Genomic DNA, 24777 nt, shown 5'->3' on the forward strand with positions numbered 1-24777 from the left:
TCTCACTCTTTTTGTGGTTTCAGTGTCAAGTCCCAAAGCGGCAGCAGCACGGCCAGCCAGCAGCACCACCAGACCGCCGCTAAAGACCTGACCGCCATCACTGAGCCCATAAGCTCCTCCCCCTCCTCGCGAGCCCACCTCACGGCGGCAGCGCAGCAGCGCATCAAGAGGACAAGGAACTTACTGGAGCTGAAGAACTTTAAAGATAAGTACAACACACTGGACAGCACACTGTGAAAAGGACATGGATGGATGTTACGTATCAATAATGTTACATAATAATACCTCTAATATGCAGCTTGGGCATATATCCTGTAGTACTGCTAGCACTTCATCTGCACTCAGTATTTATTTTAAGTGGGGTTGGCTTGACCAAAATAAGAGCTGTGGTGCTACGCAATATAATAATAATAATAATAATAAGACAATCAATATTTATTGCACAAATATAAACGCCTATGCAAACTTGATTAATAGCATGTTAATGGTGACTTTTAGCAAAACGTATGCACTTATGTCTGTATTTTGCCAGCCTTAAATGATGATTCATGGAAGCCATATATTTATTTTGATCATGTGCCAATTAGTGTATTCAGTGCATTAATTCATTGTGTTGTAATCTTTTTAATAATTGTTCCAATACTGTGTTTCCTAGAGGGCTACACTAAAGGCCTCAATGATTTTATTCTGGAATATTCTGCATTGAAATTAAACTATGGCCTGCACAGGAGGTGGTCTTTTGCTTGTAGTGTGCAGACAAGTCCAGCAGAGGGCGCACCCTCCTTGACAAAAGCAAAACAAAAGAAAACTACAGCATTTATGAATTAGTCGAAAGCTTTTATTTTAATATAAATAAATACAGAGAAGAAAGCTGTTAGAAATGAAAAATGACATTCAAGCTGTGCTGCTGTTTATGCAACAATGACAAATTAAATGCTTTGCAGGATGTATGTCAAATGAACGACACTTCATCTAACACGTCTTAACAGTTTTCACCTTCTACTGACTTTCTGCACACTTTCAGTAGGTGCTTACGTCATATAACCATGTGGTTATAGAAAAAAAAAAGTACATAAAAGTAGCCTTTACAGTTGTCAAACTTCATACGACACACTGGAAAGTGATGGGAGACATAACAATCAGTGCTACATTACTCTTTATGATCTCATCCTGCACTTTGCACACCTCTCCAAGCAAAGCACACATTATGCAATATGTGAAGTACATAAGCGTGTCTGTACAGGAAGCCCACTCAGTGGCCTACAAAGCGCTCACTACAAGTGCACTGCATCCTTCAAGAGGCTAAATAAAAGTATTTGTTGCAGTCTGACCACTTCAGGTGGGGAGTGGCAGTGGTTTTCAGTCCGCATACAGGAAAAAAATCTAACTTTGGTGCTTCAAAAAATGTAAAAAAAACCTTCTCTTCTTGACGGCCTCAAGACTTGATTTCAATGACCTTGATGAACGGCAGTGGTTTGTTGGAGGAGGTGGTCGGCTTGATTGGTTTACTGCAAGGGCAAAAAAAAAAAAGGAAAATATTGAGGGGTTTTTTTAATATGTTATATATCTAAATATTTTGTTATTTTGTACAGTTTTTATTTGTATTTATGATTTTTTTTACTATGTTTACATATGAATATTTATATTTTATGACACACGTCAGAGCTTTATTAAAAAGTCTTCCTTTAGAAAGGTGATGCTCAGTTTTGATTGATACTGTCAATGGTATCCATTTACCTTTATTATGTAGTTTTTTATGGCATCATGTTTTTAACTATTTTTTGCTGTATAATTTGTTTTTCTTGCATCATTTTTATTATTGGGGTGGTATATTTTGTAATGTTTTGCTTTTGGTTATTCAATTACATGAGCGGGCAAATCAAAACTCAACATTTTTATTCTATTTTTATTTTCATGACTATTTTTTCGTAATGACATTTTATTTAATGTGCATTGTGGTAGATTTTCTAAGACTTTGGTTACCTTATTTATTTTTATTATTATTTTTTGTGTTATCGTTTTCGTTTGTGTTATTATGGTAGATTGTCATATTTTGATTGCATGAGGGGAGAGGCAGTCAAACCTTAGCATTTTTATTATTTTTACCATAATACAATATACATTTAGTTTCATTGATTCTTTTAATGTACTTTAATTGTTTTTTTTATCAGTAGTAGTAGTAGTTTAATTGAATGTTCTGTTTTAAATGTGAAATTAGTGTACTGCACAGTTTAAAGCAATTTTTATAATAAATGAATATAAAGTAATTTATACTTAGATTTATTATTATTTATAATTCATGATTGGAATTAACGTGCACCTACCTGTAGACAATCTGGGGCTTGTGTTCTGATGAAAGGTAAGAATGGTTTTTTGACCCTCCCAGGAAGTAGTCCATCTGGTCGTGCATCTCTCGGTTCTGCACAAAGATCACATGTCAGTTCAGGTGAACGTGAGCCTGCTTCAAAAAGACAATGGTTCCATTTAGTGTTTCACATCTCACATGGATATTTGGCAGACGCGCGGACGTTTGTATTTCTTATTCACTCTCACGTCATTGGAACACATGAAGCTGTTTTTTGGACAGAAGAAGAAAAGGCGGCCTCACCTCAGCCTCCAGGAAGGCTACTTTCTCCTCCAGCTCTTTGATCACACGATCCCGCTCCTGGATCACCATGCGAGAGTTCTGGAGCTACACAGGGCAGAAAACATGAGGGCAGACATCAGCAATTTGAACACTTAGGTCAGTGGTGTCCAAAGTACGGTCCAGGGGCCACTTGCAGCCCACAGCTTGTTTGTTTTTTTTTTATTGGCCTGCGGCATATTCCAAAAATACAATTAGACTTTAAACCAGGGGTGTCCAAACTTTGTCCAGCGAGGGCCACATAGTGAAAAATGAAAGGATATTGATATTTCATTAAGGAACATGTGTAAAGACAAGAACGACTACTACATCAAAGTTGCTACAAAACAGAGTCAGTCATGTCTTGTTTGCATATTGTATTCTGAACACTACTCCATGATAGCGACAAGGCTGCAAAGCATTATACGTCTTACATAAACATCTTTACACAGCGATATGTTTACTGTGGGGGGCGGCGGCAGTGGGTGCCACTGTGACAGCGACGAAATATGAAATCAGGCTATAACGACCCCCTTTATGCTCATTAAAAAGCCGATTAAAAACAATAATTTGAAGGATAAGCAACTCCAGAGTAATTGACACTTAGCATTCTGTGTTGTGAAGGCAGCCATTCATCATCTCCATGTCTTCAGGCTTAAGTCCATGTTCTCTATTTCATCTCCACATGTTTCCTCACTTCTTTTCTCCTCCGGAACTATTGACACATGGCTCAAATCCCCGCTATAATCACTGTAAACATCATCTGTCTCGTACACCGCCATGTTTGCGTAGCTGAGAGGTGTTACTCTGCCGATGTCGCTTCTGGAAATGAGGCTTTGCTGTGACAATGAGTTTGTCGTGGCTGCCACCAAATATAAATGTCATTTTTGCAAATTTACTGTTGGCTTTCAAAAAACCAACAATGTAGAACATAATTAAAAACAATATATAATTATATATTTTTTTATAATAATAATATTTGTACTATTTGAGAAAAGTTGATACAGCATGTCAGTGACCCTTTAAACATACAGTCATGGAAAAAATGATTCGACCACTTGTTTCTTCAGTTTATTGGTCCATTGTAATCCTGGTACAACTACAGGTACATTTGTTTGGACAAATATGATGATGATAACAAATATAGCTCATAAGAGTTGCTAGGTTGGTTGCTCATATCTACAGTAGCAACTTCCATGGTTCTTACATGAATAGCTGTAGCATTGTACTGCCAAAAATGGAACTCTTATGAGCTAATGTTGTGATCATTGTTATATTCGTACAAACAAAGGTACCTTTAGTTGTATCAGGCATTAAAATGAACAAGAAACCGAATCATTTTTTCCATGACTGTAATTTTAAACATTTTTGATTGTTCTGACCTTCCGTTTTTCTCTATGAGGCCCTTGGTGGAAAAAAAAAAAGTTTGCACACTAACACCCACACTGACTTGAAATGTTCTTTTCCAATGTGAGAAGGTGTGTCTCACCTGTTCAATCATGTGCCTGACTTTCCTCTGCTGGCTTTTCAGCATGTCGTCCAAATGGTGGATCTTCTCCTTGAGAATGGCCACCTCCTTCTCCAACTGCTCTGCCCTGAAGACAAATTTTTTATGTTGCTTGAAGTAGCTTTTTCCACACCGAAGCGTGACAAAATGTTTCTTTGCCTGTGCCTTTTATACAGAACCATGCAGGAAATTGCCTTAACTGTGAGCCTGCAGTCATTACATGCACTGGAACTCACTTAAGTCAGCCCTGTTTATGTCGACCACGGCCCATGGTGTTCTTAGTATTACTAAAACGTTCCAGCATTGTGAAATGCCCTTATACACAGGTGACATCCTACTTCTGTTACAGCTCTGATACTACCTACAAAAGGTGGGAAAATCGCCAAGCGACTTCATCCCGCTATTCTGTATCTTGTGTTGTTGATCCAGAACAGTGTAACAGGAAAATGGTGTAAAAAATGCTCTTACTGGGCATCAACTGTATAAGCAAGCTCCTAATGGTTGTGGGCAGTAAAGTATGACAGGAAAGTCTGATTGGACGATGACTGTCACCCTGTCGTCATGGCAACAGAATCAATGTAATGTCATACTAGTTTGGACACTTTAAATGTTCCAGTGACGCCATACTCTTACTCCTGTGTGAGTGTTGTGGCATACGTTATATGTATGATGTGCCCGCTGACCTTTGCTGTCCCTTCGGGCCCTCCTCTCGGATGTGGCGTAGCTCACACAGTTCCTCTTCATGATGGCGAATGGTCTCCCTCAAGGTGGCGCTCTCCTTCTCCATGCCTCCCAGTAGCCTCTGGAGCTCCTCTATGCGCTGGTCTTTCATTTCAATGGCTTCTTCAGTGCTCTTCAGCTTCTCCTCCTGGTCGCTGAGACGCTCCCTCAGCATGCTGCCTTCAGCCTGGGGCAGGAGTTGAAGAGACTTCAGCTCAGGGTGTTATGAACGTGGCATAGTACGGCTCGGAACGGAACAATTGTGTCTAATAGGCTGAGACTGCCCAGTGGTTGCTTGAACAGGTGATGGGCACAGTAAGGAAGGTGTGGCTTAACCAGAAACACAAGCCCAAGCATAGTGGAAGAAGACATGCTGACTGAAGTAGTGAAATCACAAATGATTTTCAAACCGGAGCCACACGTTTTTTGTATTCAAACCAACAATAAATTCTACCTTCTACATAACCAGGCTGAATGGGAAGATGTCTCCACATGTTTCACCAGCGCTGTAGTGGCAAAGTCATACCGCCAACTACAGGCTTGGCATGCACACTGCAGTCTCTTGCTACATGGCGGTTCCACCATCACTCCTTCACTCTATCGTGGTTTTTCAAAAATGTATGAATTAATTCATGATGGTGACCGCTGAATTGTGACTATGGCCTATTATTGGTCGGAAATATTGGAAGTACATGCAGTATTCTGGTCACTAGTCATCAGCAATGTTACATTGATGAGAGGCATGTCTGACCTGACATAGTGGAAGTGTTCTCCCTCCCAGTCTGTGTGGAAGTGGTAAGTTTTTGGCTTCTTATTTTGTCCTCCTTCCCCACTCCGTTTGACACACTTTAAGTTTAGAATAAGTAAATCGGAGCGGCTAACTGGTTAGCTCGGTAGCTTGCTGTGCAAGCGGCGGCCGTCTCTTAAGAACCCTGCAGTGATCCCATAGCCAGAGCATCAGTGCCGCGCAACATGGTGTAAAGAAAGAATAATAGGAGTGTAAAGGGGTGTATAGGGGTGGTATTTCATGTCTACAGGGCTGTGATCATGTTAAAAAGCATTTTTAGACAGTCAGAAAAAAAATGTATCGTCTATGAAAATATTCAGTTTATTAATTATGAATCAGGGAAATTCACCCATTAACCAATTAACCGCGACAAACGGGACGATAGTACAGCATTTTTAGCCCGTTCTGATCTGCATATACTGGAATCATTTTGACATTGTTGTAGTCAGAAATTGCAACAAAAAAAAAAGAAAAAACTGGCCCATATTTACTCGGCTGGAGGACCTGGACAAGAAGACCTCAGCTTTCATACAAGCTAAGGACCCTGGAAACCTCAAACCATTTTGTATGACTGCCAAACCATTTATTGGTCCGCTGTATCGTGTAGGTATGCTTGTTGTTTTTAGATATTTCCGGAATGAAATAGGTGAATAAGTTGTGGCAACACGGTCGTACGTCAAGCTCGAGCCTCACCTGCAGCTTCTCTCTCTCCTCCTGGTGCTTCTTCTCAGCATCTTGAAGCTGCGCGTACAAGCGCTTACTCACTTCTCTCAGCTTGGTCCTCTCCGCCTCCTCGCTTGCCTCCTGCCAGGCAAACCACAACAACAACAAACATAAACACGCTTGGAATGACGACGTGTGTGAAATCCTGCCGCTCAGCCAGAGAATGGAGTGGGATCGGCCCTGGAGAAACCAGGCGTGTTGTTGTTGTTGTGCGTTACTGGATGGTGACCAGTTTCCCTCCTATTCTTCTAACAGAGTACGTGACTCACAGAAACGTTTTAAGAGAACAACGAGAACAACTATTAGAGCAAAGAGCTGAACTTGCCGCTGTCGACTCCATGTGGTGCCTGCGTATACAGATCCTTTCAACCCACAAGCAAACCAAGACCAGCTCACCTGTCCATCACTTTTGTCTCCGCCTTTCTGGCTAGAGGAGGCTTGCTTCTTGAATGGGGAGGTCACCTTCCACCCGTTTGTGTGCATCTGGATAGCAAGGGGATAAGAGACTACGTGAAGAAACAGTGAAGCAGACACCGATCAATGCTTTATCGCTGCAACTATCCTGACTTTGTGGCTTATTTCAAGTCATGAGTTTCAGAGACGATGTTTCCCACAGAGCAGACTGGGCGCAGCATTAATGAGCAGCAACACAGTACGTTTAACTTAGCATGTGTTATTCTTAGGGCTGTCAAATGATGAAAATATTTGATCAGATTAATCACAGTTTTTAAATAAATTAATCATCATTAATCACCATTAGCAACTATGAAATATGCCCATTTTGACTGTATTTCATGAACAGAAAGATAAATGACAGGACAGTGTTATATGTATTTGTATGTATTAACAGTACCCCGCCTCTCACCCGAAGTCAGCTGGGATAGGCTCCAGCATACCCCCGCCACCCTAATTAGGATAAGCGGCATAGAAGATGGATGGATGGATGGATGGATGGATGGATCCAAATGAACTGAATATGTCAACCAAGCTAAAAGATACCACATATTTTCTAACACTCGTCTCTTTTAATAGTAGCACAACATTTGAATCACACTTTAAGCAATGAGGGGTTGCGTTCAAACACATCACGTAATTTAAGGTAAATGTACTTGTTTTCAGTGTATTTTCCAGCATACTTAAATGTAGCAACGAAGTGAACGAAGTGAGTGGTAAGAATATCCACTTCATGTTTTTCTGTATCTTCCTGTTTATTTACACGTGCATTGTAAAGACGTTTTTGTGATGCTCGGAGTGTCCCTGAATGCATGTCACGTTCTTGGAATGAGAATGAGGAAGTGTTGTACAGGCATGATGAACGGACTAGAGGCGTGTGTGAGTTGGAGATCCATGCAGTATACGGTGTTGGGATTGTACTGCTGTTGATGCGTTCAGGTCACAATGATGTTAGAAAATAGCGTCAGACTCTAATGTGAAGGGACGCTCCATCCACTGTGCTTGCGTCTGCCGTCATGACAGAGAGGCGTGCTTGCTGTGGTGCGCATGCGTTAATTAAACAAACAAATTTATCATAATTAATGACATAAATGAGTTAGCCGTTAGCACGTTATTTTTGACAGCCCTCGTTATTTTTGTCTTCTATGACCGTGTATCGTCAAATTTGCAGCTACGACCGATGTGGTATCGGATCGGCACTAGCAGCTACCGATAGGACCTCCTTTTATCAGGGGAAACCAATCAATCGTAAAGTCGGGAAGTACTCCGAAACCAATATGACAGACACGTTCATTTTGTAATTGACCACTCTGTATTCAATAGAAAAACAGCAAAACATTGCCATCTGGTGTGGCGTTACGTACCTTGCTTTTGGACGCCATCTGCTCCCTCAGTGTCTTCAGGCAGTACCTCACCTGTGTGAAATGCAAACACATGCTGTTTGTTTTGCGTGTGTAAACAAGGAAGTAGCATGACTTAACATTTCAAATAGAAAGTCTGCAAAAATGTCACCCGGGAGGGTGAGCGAGAAAGGATGTTGGAGATTGACCTCTTGTATCTGGGAAACTTCGTCGGACAGCATCTTCAGGTTCTGACTCTGTTTTTGGTTTTCTTGTCTGCGAGCCTCCAAATACACCTGAAAGAGAAATATAACGAGTCATGCCATAGCGTTCATGTTGCCATCTGATTCATTTAAAGTCCCCGCTTATGCAAACATGACTTTTTAATGATGTTCTAAGAGGAATATGTGTGCCTAGAGCCTGTTGATGAGCACCAAACGTGAGAAAAATCCATCATCTCCCGAATTTGTTTGCTACACTTTTGACAGAAGAGGTGCTTTTCCAAGTGATGACATCCTTGCTCATGGACCCATGATACCACCTCTGACCCGCCCCTAGCTAGATGAGCCACACCGTGTATGCTCCCGTCACTTCACAGAGGTCAGCTTTGGAAAAAAAAAAAAAAAAAGGCAGGCTTCGCTATGCATCTTAAAATAAAGCTCTGCCAACTATGCATCCGTCAGCTGAAAGTTTGATCATTTAGTTTTTTCTTCGGTGAATACACTAACCTAGCATGATGTTGCTGTTAAAGTGCGAGTGTAACGTTAGCACTGTAGCTCACATAGCTTTGCTAGTGTTGCTAACGTCGGAGTCCTCCAAACTACCCTTTTTTTCCCCAACCAATAAATATAAGAAGACCACAGCTGGCTAGCTTAGCACTAACTACCGTTAGTGGTTTAAACAATCAGACTGAACAAATAAATGTGTATTTTTGTCACAATTCAAAGTTAAACCCTGTAAACATTTGCTGCATAAGCAAGGCCTCTCGCAGCGCGTCATTGCTGCTGAGGTTGGACGCAGTAAGACAGTCATTTGCAACTTCTTCAAACATCTGTAGGGTTATGGAACAAAAAAGTCAAGTGGTAGACCCAAAAAAATGAGCCATAGAGAATCCCTGATTGGCTGTCCATCAGGAAACAGGACCATCCTTGGCCCAAATGAAGGTGGTTACTGGTGCCGAGTACCGTCCAATAACCATAAGACGGCATCTTCGAGAGAAGGGTGTTAAGAACAAAAAACGTCTTCAAAGTCCTTGTCTCCTTCAACTCCACAAAATTGCCTGTTTGAAATGTGCATGAGAGCACCAAACAGTCAAAGGTGGAAGAAAGTTTTATTCTCTGATGAGAAAAAAATATAACCTTGACGGTCCAGATGGCTTCCAACGTTACTGGCATGACAAGGAGATCCCACCTGAGATGTTTTCTACCCGGCACAGTGGAGGGGGCGCCATCATGATCCTTCAGTGGAACAATAGAGCTTCAAGTTGTGCAGGGGCGTCAAACGGCAGATGGCTACGTGGAGATGTTGGAGCGGGCATCCGTCATGATCGAGGGCCCTCGTCTGTGTGGTCATGACTGGCATTTTCAACAGGACAACGCTGCACTTTACACTTTACAACTTTACAAAGGACTTCTTTGAAGAAGCTCAATCTTTTGGACCATCCTGCATGTTCCCCTGATCTCAGTCCAATCCAGAACATTTGGGGATGGACGGCAAAGGAAGTTTACAAAAATGGACATCAGTTCCAGACAGTTGGAGCCCACCTGGAGCAACATTCCCACTAGCCTCCTGGAAACACTGGCATCAAGCATGCACAAACCTATTTTTCATGTGTTTAACAAGAATGGCACCGCTACTCATTACTGAGTCCTTCTTTTAACATGTTATTTCTATTTAGGGGGGTTTCTGGGTCTTTGAGCTACAGTGTCAGACTATTGGTCAGCTGATGAAGGCTGCGGTGTCGGAGCAGGAAGTGGACACCTCCACTACAGTACAGTACACGTGGTGGCACCTCGGAGACTAATTGAAATTGCTGAAACATGCTAGTGCATGAGACCTTTGTTGTTTTTACTGCTGTTTGATAGTTAATGAGCAGAAATACACAAAAAGTACACAAGCAATTTGCATGAAACTTTGCACTGAGGTGGCAAAGGCTTCAAGAAAGAATCCAGTACATTTTGGCACAAATCTGATTCCAATTGTAAATACAGGAAGTGATTATGTGTTACACTTCTGTGCTCAAACAGCACAGTATTGAAGAGAGCGTAGGCCCAGATATGTGATAACGCCACGCTCACCTTGATGACCTCCACCTGCTCCTCTTTAGCTTTGATGGGCTCAGGGGTCACAAGCGTGCCGTCGTTGGCGGGCTGCACCAGTGCAAACGCACGTCCAACCGGCTGGAGAAGACAAGGTTAGGAATTTAGAACATGGTGTGATCATGATGGGTGTTTCCAAATATTGCCAGATGTCAATGAAACATGGATGAGCTCACACGGGAGGAGCTGCAGCATGTTTGGGATCGATATTGCACAACCGCACCCGCAAGATACAAACTATCATCATCATTATCGGTCTGACCGGAAATCCCTGCACTTCCTCATATTCCCCGTGGAAACGCCACATGAAGCAGGCAGGGAGGGAGGGAGGGAGGAAGGGACACACACACACACACACACACACACGAGGCGGGAAGAGGTTATGCAACTTTGGCCCTCATTTGGATACAACTTTCTCATGAAGTCCTGAGTGTTAAACATGCGGGAACCACCCTGATGGAAAGCAGATGTGACAAGCCGTCTTTTCCACCAGGGAAATACAAGTACATACCAATGCCAACTTACGTACGTACTTATGTACTGTATTATTACCCGAGTGTAGACCATTTGTCAATAGGTAAAGTACAATTTAGAGTTTTTTAAGCTAAAAGGAGGTTACATTTTATACAAGAGAACAAAATGTACAGTGCAAAATTGAATCATTAATGCCTAGGATTAAGATGGAACAGTAAGTAATGGTACAAAAATCTAATTAAAAAATAAACATGGTATAATAAGGTCAATTAATGTATCATAATACATGATAGAAAAAATAATGAAATGAATTCAATAACCTATGCTGTCGACATGTCATTCATATCATTTAAATTAACCAAATTCAAGTTAAACACATCCACCTAGGGTGGATACATGACAGCACCAAGCCAAATAAAAACAGCCGCTAAAACTGACAAGTTAAAATACATTAGCACCTCGGCTGGCGTACGCCCCTGTTAGCGTGCTTTTCGGCGTTCGTCTTGTCGTGTTTATACACTGCGTGAGTGCAACTGTGTTCCTAGCACAAAACATCCTTGTTAGCAACTTGCTAATACATGGAAACAGGAGGCGGAAGTATGCGCTGTTGTCTATGATGTCATCTGCAGTTGACTGTAGTTCTTTGCTAACTAACACGGTTAGTCTCCAAAAAGGTTAACGCAAAACACATTTTTTATAGTTTTTCATGCATAAAACAATTCTAAATGCATGTAAATGACGAAGGAAAAGGGAGAAATGAACTTTTAAGGTTACTTTTGCCTCCATTGAAGACGTGATTGTTGCCAAAGACACGATGTGGCAGCACGACATCACACGGACACCACCTTCCAGTTTTGCCATCAGTTATTTATTGAATTCAATAGTGTTCCTCACCTTCTTTATCAAAATGCTGGCACTTACAACTCTCTTTGGCTCCATTTTGGGTTACTTTGCAGCCAGGATCACAAGAAAAGCAGAGACTTTAGGCGGGAATTAGTCTGAATTCAAGAAATAACTCATGGCAAAACCGAAAGGTGGTGTCCAGGTTGATCTCCCTGCCACATCGTGTCTTTGGCAACAATCACGTCTTCAATGAAGGAAAAAATTGATTTGGTTAACGTCTGACTAAGTTAAACTGCAGTACATTAACGCATGAAATGAAATTGAATCCTTTTTGGAAGAATACAGACTGATCAAGAAGCAAAGCTGACATGAAAAATGGTAGGCAGGGAAACCAACACAACACCCGATAATCCAGTGTCCACTGGTGGTTTGTCCAGTGAGGAGATAAACCCCAACATTCTTACCTTATCTCTGTGCTGCTGGTGCTGTGATGTCGGAGCTGCTTGCTTCTGCTCGTGTAGTGTGAGCCTCAGTCGCCTGCACCCCTCCTGGCAAAAACAAACACAACCATATGGAAAGGCGGGCTTGAGGAGAAACGCCGAAGAGACCGTTATGGGATGGATTTCCAAAAGTAGAGGACAGACTGAGTCATTAAATGGAGACGGAGGGGAGGGGAGGGGAAAAGGGGGTGGAGGAACGTCAGAAGTGGAAGTAAAAGTTTTGGAAGGCTGCACAGACGCTCGTTGTTTACATGAAATGAAGTGTTACGCACGTCATAGGGATGGAGGCGGAAAACCCGGCATTTGCCGTGGCAACGAAGCAGCAGAGCGGCCATAAACAATCTGGCAACACCATGAAAGGGGGAGGGGCTTAAGTTAGGTTGCACATTTGCAACAAACATTATATTTAATTATATTTGTCTTTCGTTTCTCTGGACAGAAGTCACTGGAACAGGAAACCTCTGCCAGGAAGTGAAAGGGTGTGTCTTCCCCAGAGCAGGGAACCCCCCCGTAAATGATGCCCTTTGTGTGTGTGTGTGTGTGTGTGTGTGTGTGTGCGCGTGTGTGTGTGTGTGTGTGTGTTCACGCTGTGGATGTGAGGGAGGAGGTCAGCGACATTACATAACACATTCCGAACAACAAGATTCCATGCCAAATGTCAAACACGAGGGGGTGGGCGGATCCATCCAAATATCAATAGGATCCATACCAAGGCTAGCGCCAATATTGGATTGATACAAGTGTGATGAGATTGATATTTTTCAGATTTTTGCTATGATTATTGTCATAAATATGTGTTTTTGGTTGTGCTGTTGATATTGTTACATGGTTGATATTGTTATATTGTTTACATAGCTCAGGTACACCTGGTACACATGTACTCAGATTGATACCAAAATGTGCAGTATCACCCACACCCTGATGAGACTCTCACACACACACACACACACACACACACACACACACACACACACAACAGGCTCTCCAGTGCATAAATAGTGCAAACAATCAGTTACATAACTGTGTTGATATCAAATCAATTGGTGACATATTGAATCGGCCTCATCTGTTAATATGTAATGGGTTGCGTCAGGGAGGGCGTCCGGCGTACAAACCAAGCCAGAACCGTTCATGCGATTGATCCGCTGTGGCAACCGCTGACGGGGGACAGTGGAAAAAGTGGGAAAAAAAAAAAAAAACGTGATGATGTTGACGGGTGTGTTATGAGACATGATGGCGTTCCTCCTGTTCACTATATGATGTTAACAACATGCAACCTGTTTATTGCATGTTAGCACGCAACATGCCAAGAGCATTGCTTGGCCGCTTGACGAAACTATTTTTATTGGAGGCGTTTAAATTCCTTTTTTTTCCTCAGCTTCACGTCAACGTGCTGAAGGAAAAATGGCCTTAAAGCAACAGTATGTAAGGATTTGGCCTTAAATGGTCTGTGCTGTGAAGAGAATAGCACCTCTGCCTACTTGATCCAAAAACTAATAGTCCTACTTTCTACTCCAGCAGGTACAAAACAATTCAGCTGTCAAACGATACGGAAAGTTACTGATATTTTCATGGAAAATAAACTGCAAAAGTAGAAAATGAGTCCAGAACCCCAAAAACTAAGAAGTGTTCAGACACGTCTTGGTCAGAATGTTGAATATTCATCACCTTTTCTGGAATTAAAAATAATAATAATATTTATTTTAAGTATCTCAGTCATGTTAACCCAAAAAGGAAAATGGTAATCACAACCATAGAACCTGCCTGGTTATTGATTGTCTTTTAAAGTTTTACCATTAGCATTATGACTTTCTAAATACCATTTTTAACATTATTAGAGCCCTGTAATACCCATATTGTCACCTTTACACTCCTTTTAGTCTTTACAACACATTACTCAACTCTGCAGGGATTCGAGACGGCCACTAACTAGCAAGCTAGCGAGTCAGCGAGCTAACAAGCTTGCAAGCTGGTGAGCTAACCAGTTAGCCTCAGATTTATTTTTTGTCAGCTTAAGAAGCCAAAAACGTACCACTTCCACACAGAATGGGAGGAGAACATTATAGTCTACCATGAAAGAGTGAGCATTTATGAATTAATTAATTGAAAAACCACGATATGGAGAGGGACCACTTGTACTACTTTAAAATACACGGAAAAATCACCAATTAAAAAAAGGGTTAATGTTAGTAATATTTTTGTGTATATTTTAAAGTACATTATCTTTTCAACATTTACTGTTTTGTTTTAACTTGCTAAATATAATTGGCTGGAACTGCTTGGCAAGAAAATGGTCGCTTTCCAGGAAAAAGAATATCTCCATTTTTTTAAATCCCAAACACGAAGAAATTCTTTAGAAAGAAAGAACGAAAAAAAACGCATGGCTGTACGACTACATCGTGGTCGGTGAGCGTGCAGCTGGTGCAATCAGCAGCGTGCACTTGGACACGAGCGAGGAAGTGGACCAGCAAGGAATCTTTGTACCATTTGGTCCTCTCACTAAAGGTCAGCCAGGAGGCTACTTCCTGGTTCATAGACAAAACAGGACTCCACCTTTTGCATTCTGGGGCAGTGGGTGGGAGGCGAAAAGACCTGCATTTTTATCCATACTTGCACCAAAATGTTATGTTTTGCCCAAAGTTGCACGAAGTTTCATGGAAATCATTGCGCTGTTTTTTGAGTAAACCTCACTTCTTGGCCTTGCAAGGCATCACCACAGGCAAGAACTATGCAGGTGCAGATGAAATAACAAAATGTGTGTGTGTGTGTGTGTGTGTGTGTGTGTGTGTGTGTGTGTGGAGGGCCTTCTATGAAAAACACAAGTCCAAAAAAAAAAATAAAAATCAGGCTTTTGTTGGACATGCCCTCCTCACATTACACCCGTGACGGAGGCGTTGTTCGGTAGCAACGCTACACGCAGCGCGGAGCAGCCAGCGGCATCAGACATAAAGTGTAACACTACCCACGCACAAAAAGCGCACCATGACGTCACGCACGGAAAAAAACACAACGCGTAAACACACAAGGTAAGCCTGTGTAAACACACAGAGCAGAAATGTGAGCTGGTGCACACAAACAAAGGAACAAAAGCTGGTGAGCTCCAGGCTGGCTGAAGGCCTTTCAAAGCTGCGGAGACACTCTGTGCCCCTTTTTTGGCACCAGGAGGACGTCTGGAAATCATCTGATGGAGGAAAGAAGAGAAGCCTGGAAGCACCTGCTGCATTCCATGGAGTCTTACACTGCTTCCGTTGTGTGCGTGCACTAAATCACGACAAGACCTCCTCTCTTCTTCTCACACTCCCTGCCGCACACTCCCAACTACGTTTTGATACTCGCATCACCACCAAGGAACACTGTTACTGCTTTATGCAACATCTTGACAAACAACGCAACCATTCTCTCAAATAGAGGATCTTTGACGAGCACTTTTACGGTAGCTCCTTAAAACAGCAGCGTAATCCTGTCATGTCCAAAGATCTTTGACAAGCTTTTTGAAGTTCAACCCTAAAACAGCAAGCCGTCCGGTCATATAGAGGATCTTTGACCGGTGGTCTTTTTGCTGTAGATCCTTAAAAAAACAGCAAAAAACTAGTCGAAAAACAGCACGTTACGTTGGATCGCTGACTAGTATTTTTGCAGTGGATTCCTAAAAACAGCCGTGCCCATGTGATATAAAGGATCTTTGACTAGTATTTTTGCAGTAGGTCCTAAAGAACAGCAGATTGCTCCTGGCACAGAGAGGATCTTTGACGAGTGTTTCTGAAGCAGATCCTTAAAAACGTCATCGCACTTCTGTCAGCTCTTTGACTTGTGTTTTTGAAGTAGATCCTTAAAAATAGCAGAGGATGTCCGTTATATAGAGGATCTTTGGCTTGTTTTTGCAATAAATCCTGAAAAAAAGCAGAACACTTGTGTTATATAGAGGATCTATGACTAGTGTTTTTCAAGCCGATCCTTAAAAACGTCATAGCACTCCTGTCAGACTTTGATTTGTGTTTTTGAAGTAGATGCTTAAAAATAGCAGAGCACCTCTGTTATATAGAGGATCTTTGACGCGTTTTTGCAATAAATCGTTAAAAATAACAGCACTTCCGTTATATAGAGGATCTTTGACTGGTGTTCTTGAAGTGCATCCTTAAGAACAGCAGAGCTCTCCTGTGATATAGAGGATCTTTGAGTGGCATTTTTTGCAGTCGGTCTTAATAAAGCAGAGTGCTCCTCTCTTATATAAGATCTTTGACGACTGTTTCTGAAGCAGATCCTTTAAAACGTCATAGCACTCCTGTCGTATAGAGGATCTTTGACTAGCATTTTTGCGATATGTCTAAAAACAGCAGAGCGTTCTGTCATATTGTCAAAAAAATGTCTGTCTGACATCGTCAAAGGTTGAGTATTTTTACTTGATTTTAGTTTGATTTAGTCTTACGCTGTTTCTTCCCTACAGGGAGTTTTTCCTTGCCCCCTGTGGGGTCCAGCTGGTTTCTCTTAAACATATAAGCAGTGTGCTTGTAGACCCGCTACGCCAACGACAATCTGCACGTCTTTCACCTGTCAGCGAAGTTAGCGTTTTGAAGTTTGCCTGCTACCATCATGAAGAAGCCTGTGGAGGCTAAATGGGGTCCGTTGTATGAATAAAAACAAATGCTGGCGTTACAGCATGTGTTCATCACCACACGTCACCTGACACAATGTTTGGATCACTGGATCTTTTTCAGCTTCATGTTTTAAAAAGCAACGCCACGCCACACCAAGGTCCTAATACTGACGGCGGAAACTTCTAAACGTCTTGGGGAAGGACTTTACAGTATATGCGATTTTTGGGCGGGGTCTGGATTGGCTGGTGCAGGTGTCCCTAATGAAGTGAGGTTTGAATGTCAGACAAGTTGAGGCGTGGGAGGTTATTTAACAATTAACAGTTTGGTGTTTTCCCACCCAAATTTGCAGCCCGCAGCTGTTTTTTTACTGGCCCGCGGCGTATTCTAAAAATATAATTTAACAAGAAAACTGGGGGGGAAAAAAGGATAAATCAGCAGTAATTTGACAAGAAGAAAGTCTTAAGAGAAAAAAGTTGAAATCGAACGAGAAAAACTTTAAGGGGGGAAATTTTAGTAGCATAAAGTTGAAATACAGTAGTACCTCGCATAACGTAAACCTTCTTTTACGTAAATTCCACTGAACGTAAAGAATTTATGTAAGGTTTTTGCTTCGTATTACGGAAGGAATTCCATATAACGTAAAGCGTCAAGTCGGTGCAAGTTCAGAAATTCGATTTGTTTAGCGCTTGGTGACGCCTTCTGACGCTTCACGCTCTCATTGGCTGATTATCGGGGCACCGCCTACGATCTCATCTCATTGGCTGACTTATCCAGCGCGTCCGTGTGTTTGTGTGAGACATGCCCTTAAACTAGTTTGCACGCATTGAAATCTCTTCTTAATTTGTTTACTTTTCTTTGTGTTAAAATTAGTCATGGGCCCTAAACCAAGTGTAAGTGAGAAGAAAAAAAGGGAAAAGTTGTCGATCGAAACCAAGCAGGAAATTATACTCCTGCCTCCACTTGCGCTCCTGATCAAGACATCTCGTGAACGGTAGGATTGTTTTTGTTTTTCAGTTTTATTCATTTACAGTATTCTTATCTATTACCTTATTTTATATTGGAATGTTACTCTACTATGTTTATGCTAACGTTTTCTTATATTTTCACACCATATTTGGTGGACTTTGAATATTTTGAAGGGCCAAAGGTGTGAGTTTGGGAAGATCTTGGAACAGATTAGGCTATTTACATGTATTTTACGCTTCGTATAACATAAAATCCCTATAACATAAAGGTTCTCGGAACAGATTATTTACGTTGTAGGGGCGTCTACTGTATTACAGAAAAATGACATTATTTACATATTATGAGAAACAAAACAACTGGTAAAGTTGGCAATTTTTTTGGACAATTAGGTTGCAGAAAAAGTTCTAACGTGATGAGAATAAAGTCTAAATATTATGGGAATAAAGTCATAATATTACAAGCAGAAAATGTACAAGAAGAAAGTTTAAATAGTTGGATAATTTAAAAAAACAACAGAAAAGGAAAAAACTGCTGTCATTTTACGAGACTAAAGTCAAAATATTAAAAAAGAAAAGTCGTATTCCAACGAGAAAAAAAAAATCACAATTTTCCGAGAATAAATTCATTATGGGGAAATAGAGGTGAAATATTGAAGAAAAAATGTTATTTTTTTAAAGGGGGGGCGGGTTATAATAGTATGGTAATAAAGTCCAAATATTTGAAAAGAAAATTTACAAAGATAATTTAAGAAATGATTGAAATAGTTACAAAACAAAACAACAGCAGAAATGTGAAAAAACAGCTGTCATTATATGAGAATAACCTCATCATATTATGAGGAACAATAATGTCATTTTAGTAGCGCAGAGTTGAAACATTAAATAAAAATTAGCTTTTTTTTTGTTGTAACATTATGAGGAAACAAAAAAGTTGGGAGAAAAGTTATAATATTATGGGAATGAAGTCAAAATATTACAAAAAGACAATTAGAAATATTTGGGGGGAAAAACCAAAGAGCGAAGTTGATACAAGATGCTTTTCCACCTACGGTACCTTTGTCGTAACAAAGATGACATGCACTTTTTTCTTGAAACATGTTTTACTTCTTAGCATATCGAACAAAATTGCATCCTTTCATTTTTCAAGATGTGACCCTCGCTGGGAAAAGGTTTGGACACCCGAGCTGTAGCGTGTGAGAAGTGCCGTAGGAAACGTTTCCATGTCGCACATCATGTCTCATTATATGGCCTTTGCACGCCACCTGACCTTTATTGGCTGTGGCACAGATGCACGCGGTGTTGGCAATCAGGGTTTGTTTTCTAGGTTCCAACCGCTTACGACGTGCTCAGGTGAAAGTGTCGCAGTGCAGCTCTACAAGTCAATTATTAAACCAAGAGGAGATACGAAGCGTCTGCGTGAACGACGCTACCCTGGCGCTCATCTCCTATAGCATGCACTGTGTGTTCAATCTTATTAAAAGGGCTCCATGTGCACAGGTGCTACCCATCCAAATCCACCCCGCCCCCCAGGCTGTTTGCCCTCATGATTAACTCAGTCAAGTCACAGGGCCTCCAGGGCAGGCTGAAACTTTAACAAATGTTTGCCACCTGCAAAAATCATACCAGCACCTCATGTGATGTCATGGCAACCCACCCATTTGAGGAAGCATTTCAATGTGACACACATACATGCTATGGGACCTTGATGAAATCCTATCATGAATGAATGATTAAAATGTTGCCCTCCTTTTAGCTTTAAAAATCAAAATGAACGCAGCAACTCACAATCTGGTTTCATGAGATTTACAGTCACAGGTGGAAGCATCTCAACATCGCATTGCACCGGAGTCTCCCTGTTACTGTCATAACGTGGTAAAAGTGGTTTGACCCACGGAAACCTCGTTATATTTCTAGGACATATTTAGCACTTTGTTGTATACCGTACGTAGGAGATGTTTTTATTTCATGTGAAAAATATGTTAGTTTTTATTTTATGGGAATATTATTAGAAAAATTCCCTTTTATTTAGAAAAATAAAATAAAACGTTTTTTAAAAATTAATTATAGGTTGATTAGTCATAAACTATTGCCATTTTTAACAAAACTTTATGTATTTTTACATTAGTAGCCTATTATAATTGTTTGATATTCCCTTTTGTTTGAATTTAACACTTTTAACTATATATGTATATAAAACCAAAATTCAAAAGAACAATATTTAAATAATTCCCTTTATCAATTATATAATCATAACAAAATATATATTTCAAAATTAAAAAAAAGCAAATAAATAAATAAAGTCTCTGACCTTGTCATGTTCTTGTTTTCTGATGTCCTCCACCGTGTACAGCCTTGTGGTTCCACCATTCGTCATCATCGTGGCACACGTGTACTACTAATAAACAGACCAGTAAGAATACATTAAAGAATGTAGGAATAGTAGAAGTCGTCCGGTGTAGCAGCACGTCCCGGTGGCGGCGGTGTGTTTGTGTCTGTGCAGGTCTGAACACTTCACACCGGCTGTTTGGTTTTTGGTTTTTTTAAACACCAGTCGCGCCTCCTTGCTGAGTTTCTGTCTACGTCAAAGCGGGAAGGACACGCCCACTGACGTGCAGACACGCCCACCGAAGTCGAGGTGACCAAATATGGAGGCGAGGAGGCTGGAAGTGGAGAAGCCGTGGCGGGACAACTGGCCCATTGTGGCTTCTTGTAAAAGGGCCACATTAGGACATCGTGGTCTCAGCTGAATGACACCGATGAACTCGATTTTACACTTTTTATAGGTGAACCCGGATAATATTGGTTTTATTTTTGATCATTTGTTTTTTATTGGTATGTTCTAGAATTATGTTTTATTATATTACTTTGCCTTTATGTGTGTATTACAGCTAAAGATGTTTTATTATTATTACCATTACTAATACTAGCAACACAACAGATTTTAATCATGTCAATTCATTATTTTTTTTATTATTATTAAAAACAATTAATTTAAGATTTTAATCATGTCAATTAATATTTTTTTTCATTATTTTTTATTATTAAAAACAATTTAAGATTTTAATCATGTCAATTCATAATTTGTTCATTATTTTATTATTAAAAACAATTTAAGATTTTAATCATGTCAATTCATAATTTGTTTTATTATTAAAATAATTTATCACGTTCAAAAATATATACTATGGGGTTTTTTTTACCTTTTTGTGTATTGTATCTAGATGGGTAGGTGGTGAAATTAGATGATAAATAATGTGTTTTAAAGTTTTTATAGATGTTTTATTTGACTACCAATAACATTTTTATTGTTATATAAATCAACCATTATTTGATTGTTTTTAAATGTTTATTTTGTAGAGTTTTGTAGATTCTTAGTATAGATTAATACTATTGTTAACATTTATTTTTCACAATTATTTTATACTTTTTAAATGTATCATTAGTTTCTGCAAGTTTTTTTTTTACCTTTACATATATATTATTTATAAGTTTATACTTTTATTAGCAATTAATTTAAATAATTTGTATTACTATATTTTAGAGATATTTTTTTAGGTATTATTTTACATTTTAAAAAATTGTAAAACATATATAAAAAATAAAGAACATTAGTCATGACACTAATAATAAATAAGACTAATTTTAATGATTTCATGATTACTATATTTGAAATAATGCTTGTCATTTACTTTGCTACATGTCTTATCATAGAGTTGAATGTATTGTGGAGGTTGGAGTGTCCAGTGTGGAAAGACAACGTTTCAAACAGAGCACTGGTTAAAACATACATAATAATAGTAACATACAGTCATAATAGTAAGTTGGCGCTAGCATGAGACAATCCACCACATCCTGCTTGTGTTGTTGTGTTGTGTTGTGTTGTGTTGTGCCCAAGTCAGCAGGTCACCTGGATCGCGCTGTCCTGTGCGACACAATGACCACAGACACGCACACTTAAGATGTAACACATGCAGGTTTTGGGTGATAACTCCAATTTTAAAAGCTCAAGTCTAGATTAGACGAGTTAAAACACAACTGAATAAACAATCTAAAAAAAACATCAACGTGTCAGCTGAGTTGAATCTATGCGTGTGTATGTGTGCGTTGCCAGACCAGCTTCCTTCTGTTGCAGTCTATCTGATTCCAAGTGATCCAGATTGGCACGGACTTCCAGCAGAATAAAGATCTTAATGGCATTAAAGGCCGCGGAGGAGTCAACAAAGCAGGGGATGAGGCAGCATGAAACAGCTGCAGCAACACCTTGCTGACTGTGTACACAAAGAGGAATAAAAGGAATATACATTCATAAAAAAGATAACATGAGCTCACCGAGTGGGTGTGTCATATGGAAGCTATGTGGATGAGAACCCTGACAGCAGACTTGAGACAATTACCCAAAAATGATGTCATGCCAGACAGAAGAAAATGCTTCACGTCGGAGTGACTCACAAGAATCCCGCCTGTCCTCACGTGTCTGCGCTCACTTTTCATGACACAAGCAATCAAACACACAAACAAACAAACAAAAGCAAACATACCAGGGAAAGCGGTACATACCACTGTCGCCATTCGTGGGCTTCAGCAGTGTTTCAGATGGAAGTAGACTGCATCGACCTGAAAACAGGCGTCCCTCACAATGCTGCGGTTCAGTTATCACTCCCTCGCTATATCGTGTTTTTCCAGAAGTTAATTACCTCATTCAATCCCAGCCATTTTTCAAAGGGCGACCTTTCAGTACCGCCCATTTTAGATCAGCGGTCCCCAACCCCCGGGCCACAGCCCGGTACCGGGCCGCACAGAAATAAAAAATAATTTCCATTATTTCATTTTTTTTAAGTTTTATTTTGAAAAGTGGCCGGATTCTCTCTGTTACATCCGTCTCACTTGACGCATGTCCATTGTGCGTGTGCTAACTTTATCTCATGCCACACAGATAGACTACTACTGTATTTTTACCATTTTTCTTTCACCTCATATTTGGTGTCAAATGCTGATACTATGTGGGAATGCATAAAGGTAAGTTTTGATGACTTATTGAGTGCTAATGTGCACATTTGTCTCAAGTTAATTCATGCTAGCACACTGCCTTTTACCACACACGTCAAACAGCCATGTAATAATCTCTCTGGAAAACCTTGGCTGGAACTTGAACTGGTGGATTGCGGGTCGGCTTTCACCAGGGTCACTTTGTGCTTTTAATTTGTTTTAATATGTTATTCATGTCTTAGTTTTACACAATACATCATAAATAAGATAAATTAGATCGCTATAATGTACGACCCCCCCACCCCACCCCCGGTCCGTGAGAGATTTGTAGGAACACAAGCCGGTCCGCGGGTCAGCCAAGGTTGGGGACCACTGTTTTAGACCATTTTGACTGATCTTTCAAGGCACACAGAATATTGTGTTCTATATAAACATGGAACCTACCAAAAGAAAGGTTAGACTCTCGTCTTTCATCAGAAAAATAAAGTTTCTTTCTACCTTTTTCTGTTGTTTGGTAACCGGCAGTAGAACATAGGTACGTTTCAGGAAAATATCAGTTCCCGACTATAAAAGGGAGAAAAAGAGCTTTTTGTGAAAAGATACATTTCAAGCATCATTTTTACTTTGACACTTATTTCTTTTTTTTTGCTTTTGTGACAGCTCAGATATCTAAGCAACTATACCAACATAAACAATACAAAAAATGTTGGGTTTTTTTTTACATAAAAATAACTATTTACATTTTTCACTCAACTTTCACTGAATGTGCATCAAAATTTCCCTATAATGCATGACCTGCTTCTTTCTGTGATTTTTCCATCTGTGATCTCTGCCAAGCTCTAATGAAATGCACTTCTGCCACCTTGTGGCCGTTTTTATGGCTTAAAATTGCACTGAAAGTGACATGCATTAAGTGCAGAGTTGCGTCATCACCTCTTTTTGCCTCTCACGCCAAAAAACGTACACGATGTATAAATATGTTGTTGGGATCGGGCATTCGGGATGATAAAAACGTATCACTACGTCTTTGGTATTGAATGTGTTAATGATGGCTGTTTGGTGGTAGACTATGATCTATTATTAGCCAAAACACTGAAATACAGGTGATATGTAGTATTCTGGTCACTAGGCAACAGTAAAGTCACAAAACATTGAGACATTACATTACATTAAAACTGCATGGAGTCATGAAGTCAGCCACGGCATGTCCGACAGGATACAGTGGGGAAAAAAAGTTCCCTTCCCATTCCGTGTGGAAGTGGTACGTTTTTGGCTTTAGTTTAGAAGAAATAAATTCAGGGCTAACTGGTTCGCTTGTTAGCTTGCGAGCTCACTCGTGTCCGTCTCCAGTCTGTGCAGCATAAGAGATGCACAATGTGATGTCAGCAACGAATAATAAGAGTGCAAAGGTGACTAGACGTGTTATTTCATGCCTACAGGGCTCTTATAATGTTAAAAACCGCATTTACAAAGTCATGAACAGGTTTGCTATGCTCTTAACTACGAAAATATTCCATTTATTAACATTGAATCCTACATTGGGAAGTTCATTTGTCACGGTCGGGTCTGGAACCAATTAACCGCTATAAACGAGGGACGACTGGACATGGAAACCGTTTAAATCGACACCCCTCACATTTCAATTGACTTAAGTCGACATAAGCAGTTGTCCACATTCGTACTAGCTTCCACGTTTACTTGATGAACTCCATTTTACACTTTTTTTATATCTTTTTATAAATGCATTATTTGTTTTTTATTGTTCCATCCATCCATCCATCCATTCTCCGCCTATCAGGGTCCCGGTTGCGGGGGGCAACTACTCTGAGCTCCTCCCGCATGACCGAGCTCCTCACCCTATCTCTTAGGGTGAGTTTAGCCACCCTACGGAGGAAACTCATATCAGCCGCTTGTATCCTCTCGTTCTTTCGGTCACGACCCAA

At 40.3% G+C, this 24777-nt stretch overlaps 2 protein-coding genes across 6 annotated transcripts in view; one reads left to right on the forward strand and one right to left on the reverse strand.

The window, feature by feature from the left end:
- c7h1orf43 (chromosome 7 C1orf43 homolog) overlaps positions 1-24777 on the forward strand; it is a 40239-nt gene that overhangs the window by 6904 nt on the left and 8558 nt on the right. For 2 of the 5 annotated variants that reach the window (XR_008571912.1, XR_008571913.1), the window contains exon 7: positions 24-17874. Coding sequence is in view for 1 of the 5 variants with exons in the window: in XM_054780651.1 (XP_054636626.1) it covers positions 24-237 (214 nt within the window). In the remaining 4 variants the exon portion in view is untranslated. Of the gene's footprint in view, positions 1-23; positions 21230-24777 lie in introns of those variants that run through there. The other 3 variants (XR_008571914.1, XR_008571915.1, XM_054780651.1) reach the window with 2 other exon arrangements.
- Positions 823-20380, reverse strand: tuft1a (tuftelin 1a). The gene is made up of 12 exons (XM_054780650.1): positions 20157-20380; positions 12253-12336; positions 10451-10552; positions 8363-8449; positions 8178-8228; positions 6757-6843; positions 6331-6441; positions 4814-5037; positions 4113-4218; positions 2609-2692; positions 2325-2419; positions 823-1508 (listed from the first exon to the last, which is right to left on the reverse strand). Exons 1-12 carry the CDS (start codon positions 20223-20225, stop codon positions 1436-1438), a joined length of 1173 nt encoding a protein of 390 aa, XP_054636625.1. The 5' UTR covers positions 20226-20380; the 3' UTR covers positions 823-1435.

The sequence above is a fragment of the Dunckerocampus dactyliophorus genome, chromosome 7 (genome assembly GCF_027744805.1).
Source record: "Dunckerocampus dactyliophorus isolate RoL2022-P2 chromosome 7, RoL_Ddac_1.1, whole genome shotgun sequence".
In the NCBI taxonomy this organism is placed as follows: Eukaryota; Metazoa; Chordata; class Actinopteri; order Syngnathiformes; family Syngnathidae; genus Dunckerocampus; species Dunckerocampus dactyliophorus.

What these genes read in the sequence shown, in the direction of transcription:
- tuft1a (XM_054780650.1), bottom strand. Translation starts at nt 20,225, where the DNA reads ATGATGACGAATGGTGGAACCACAAGGCTGTACACGGTGGAGGACATC. An exon ending in GAAAACAAGAACATGACAAG is followed by an intron (nt 12,337 to 20,156) that starts GTCAGAGACTTT and finishes TGTTTTTGCCAG; the next exon opens with GAGGGGTGCAGGCGACTGAG. An exon ending in ACCAGCAGCACAGAGATAAG is followed by an intron (nt 10,553 to 12,252) that starts GTAAGAATGTTG and finishes TGTCTTCTCCAG; the next exon opens with CCGGTTGGACGTGCGTTTGC.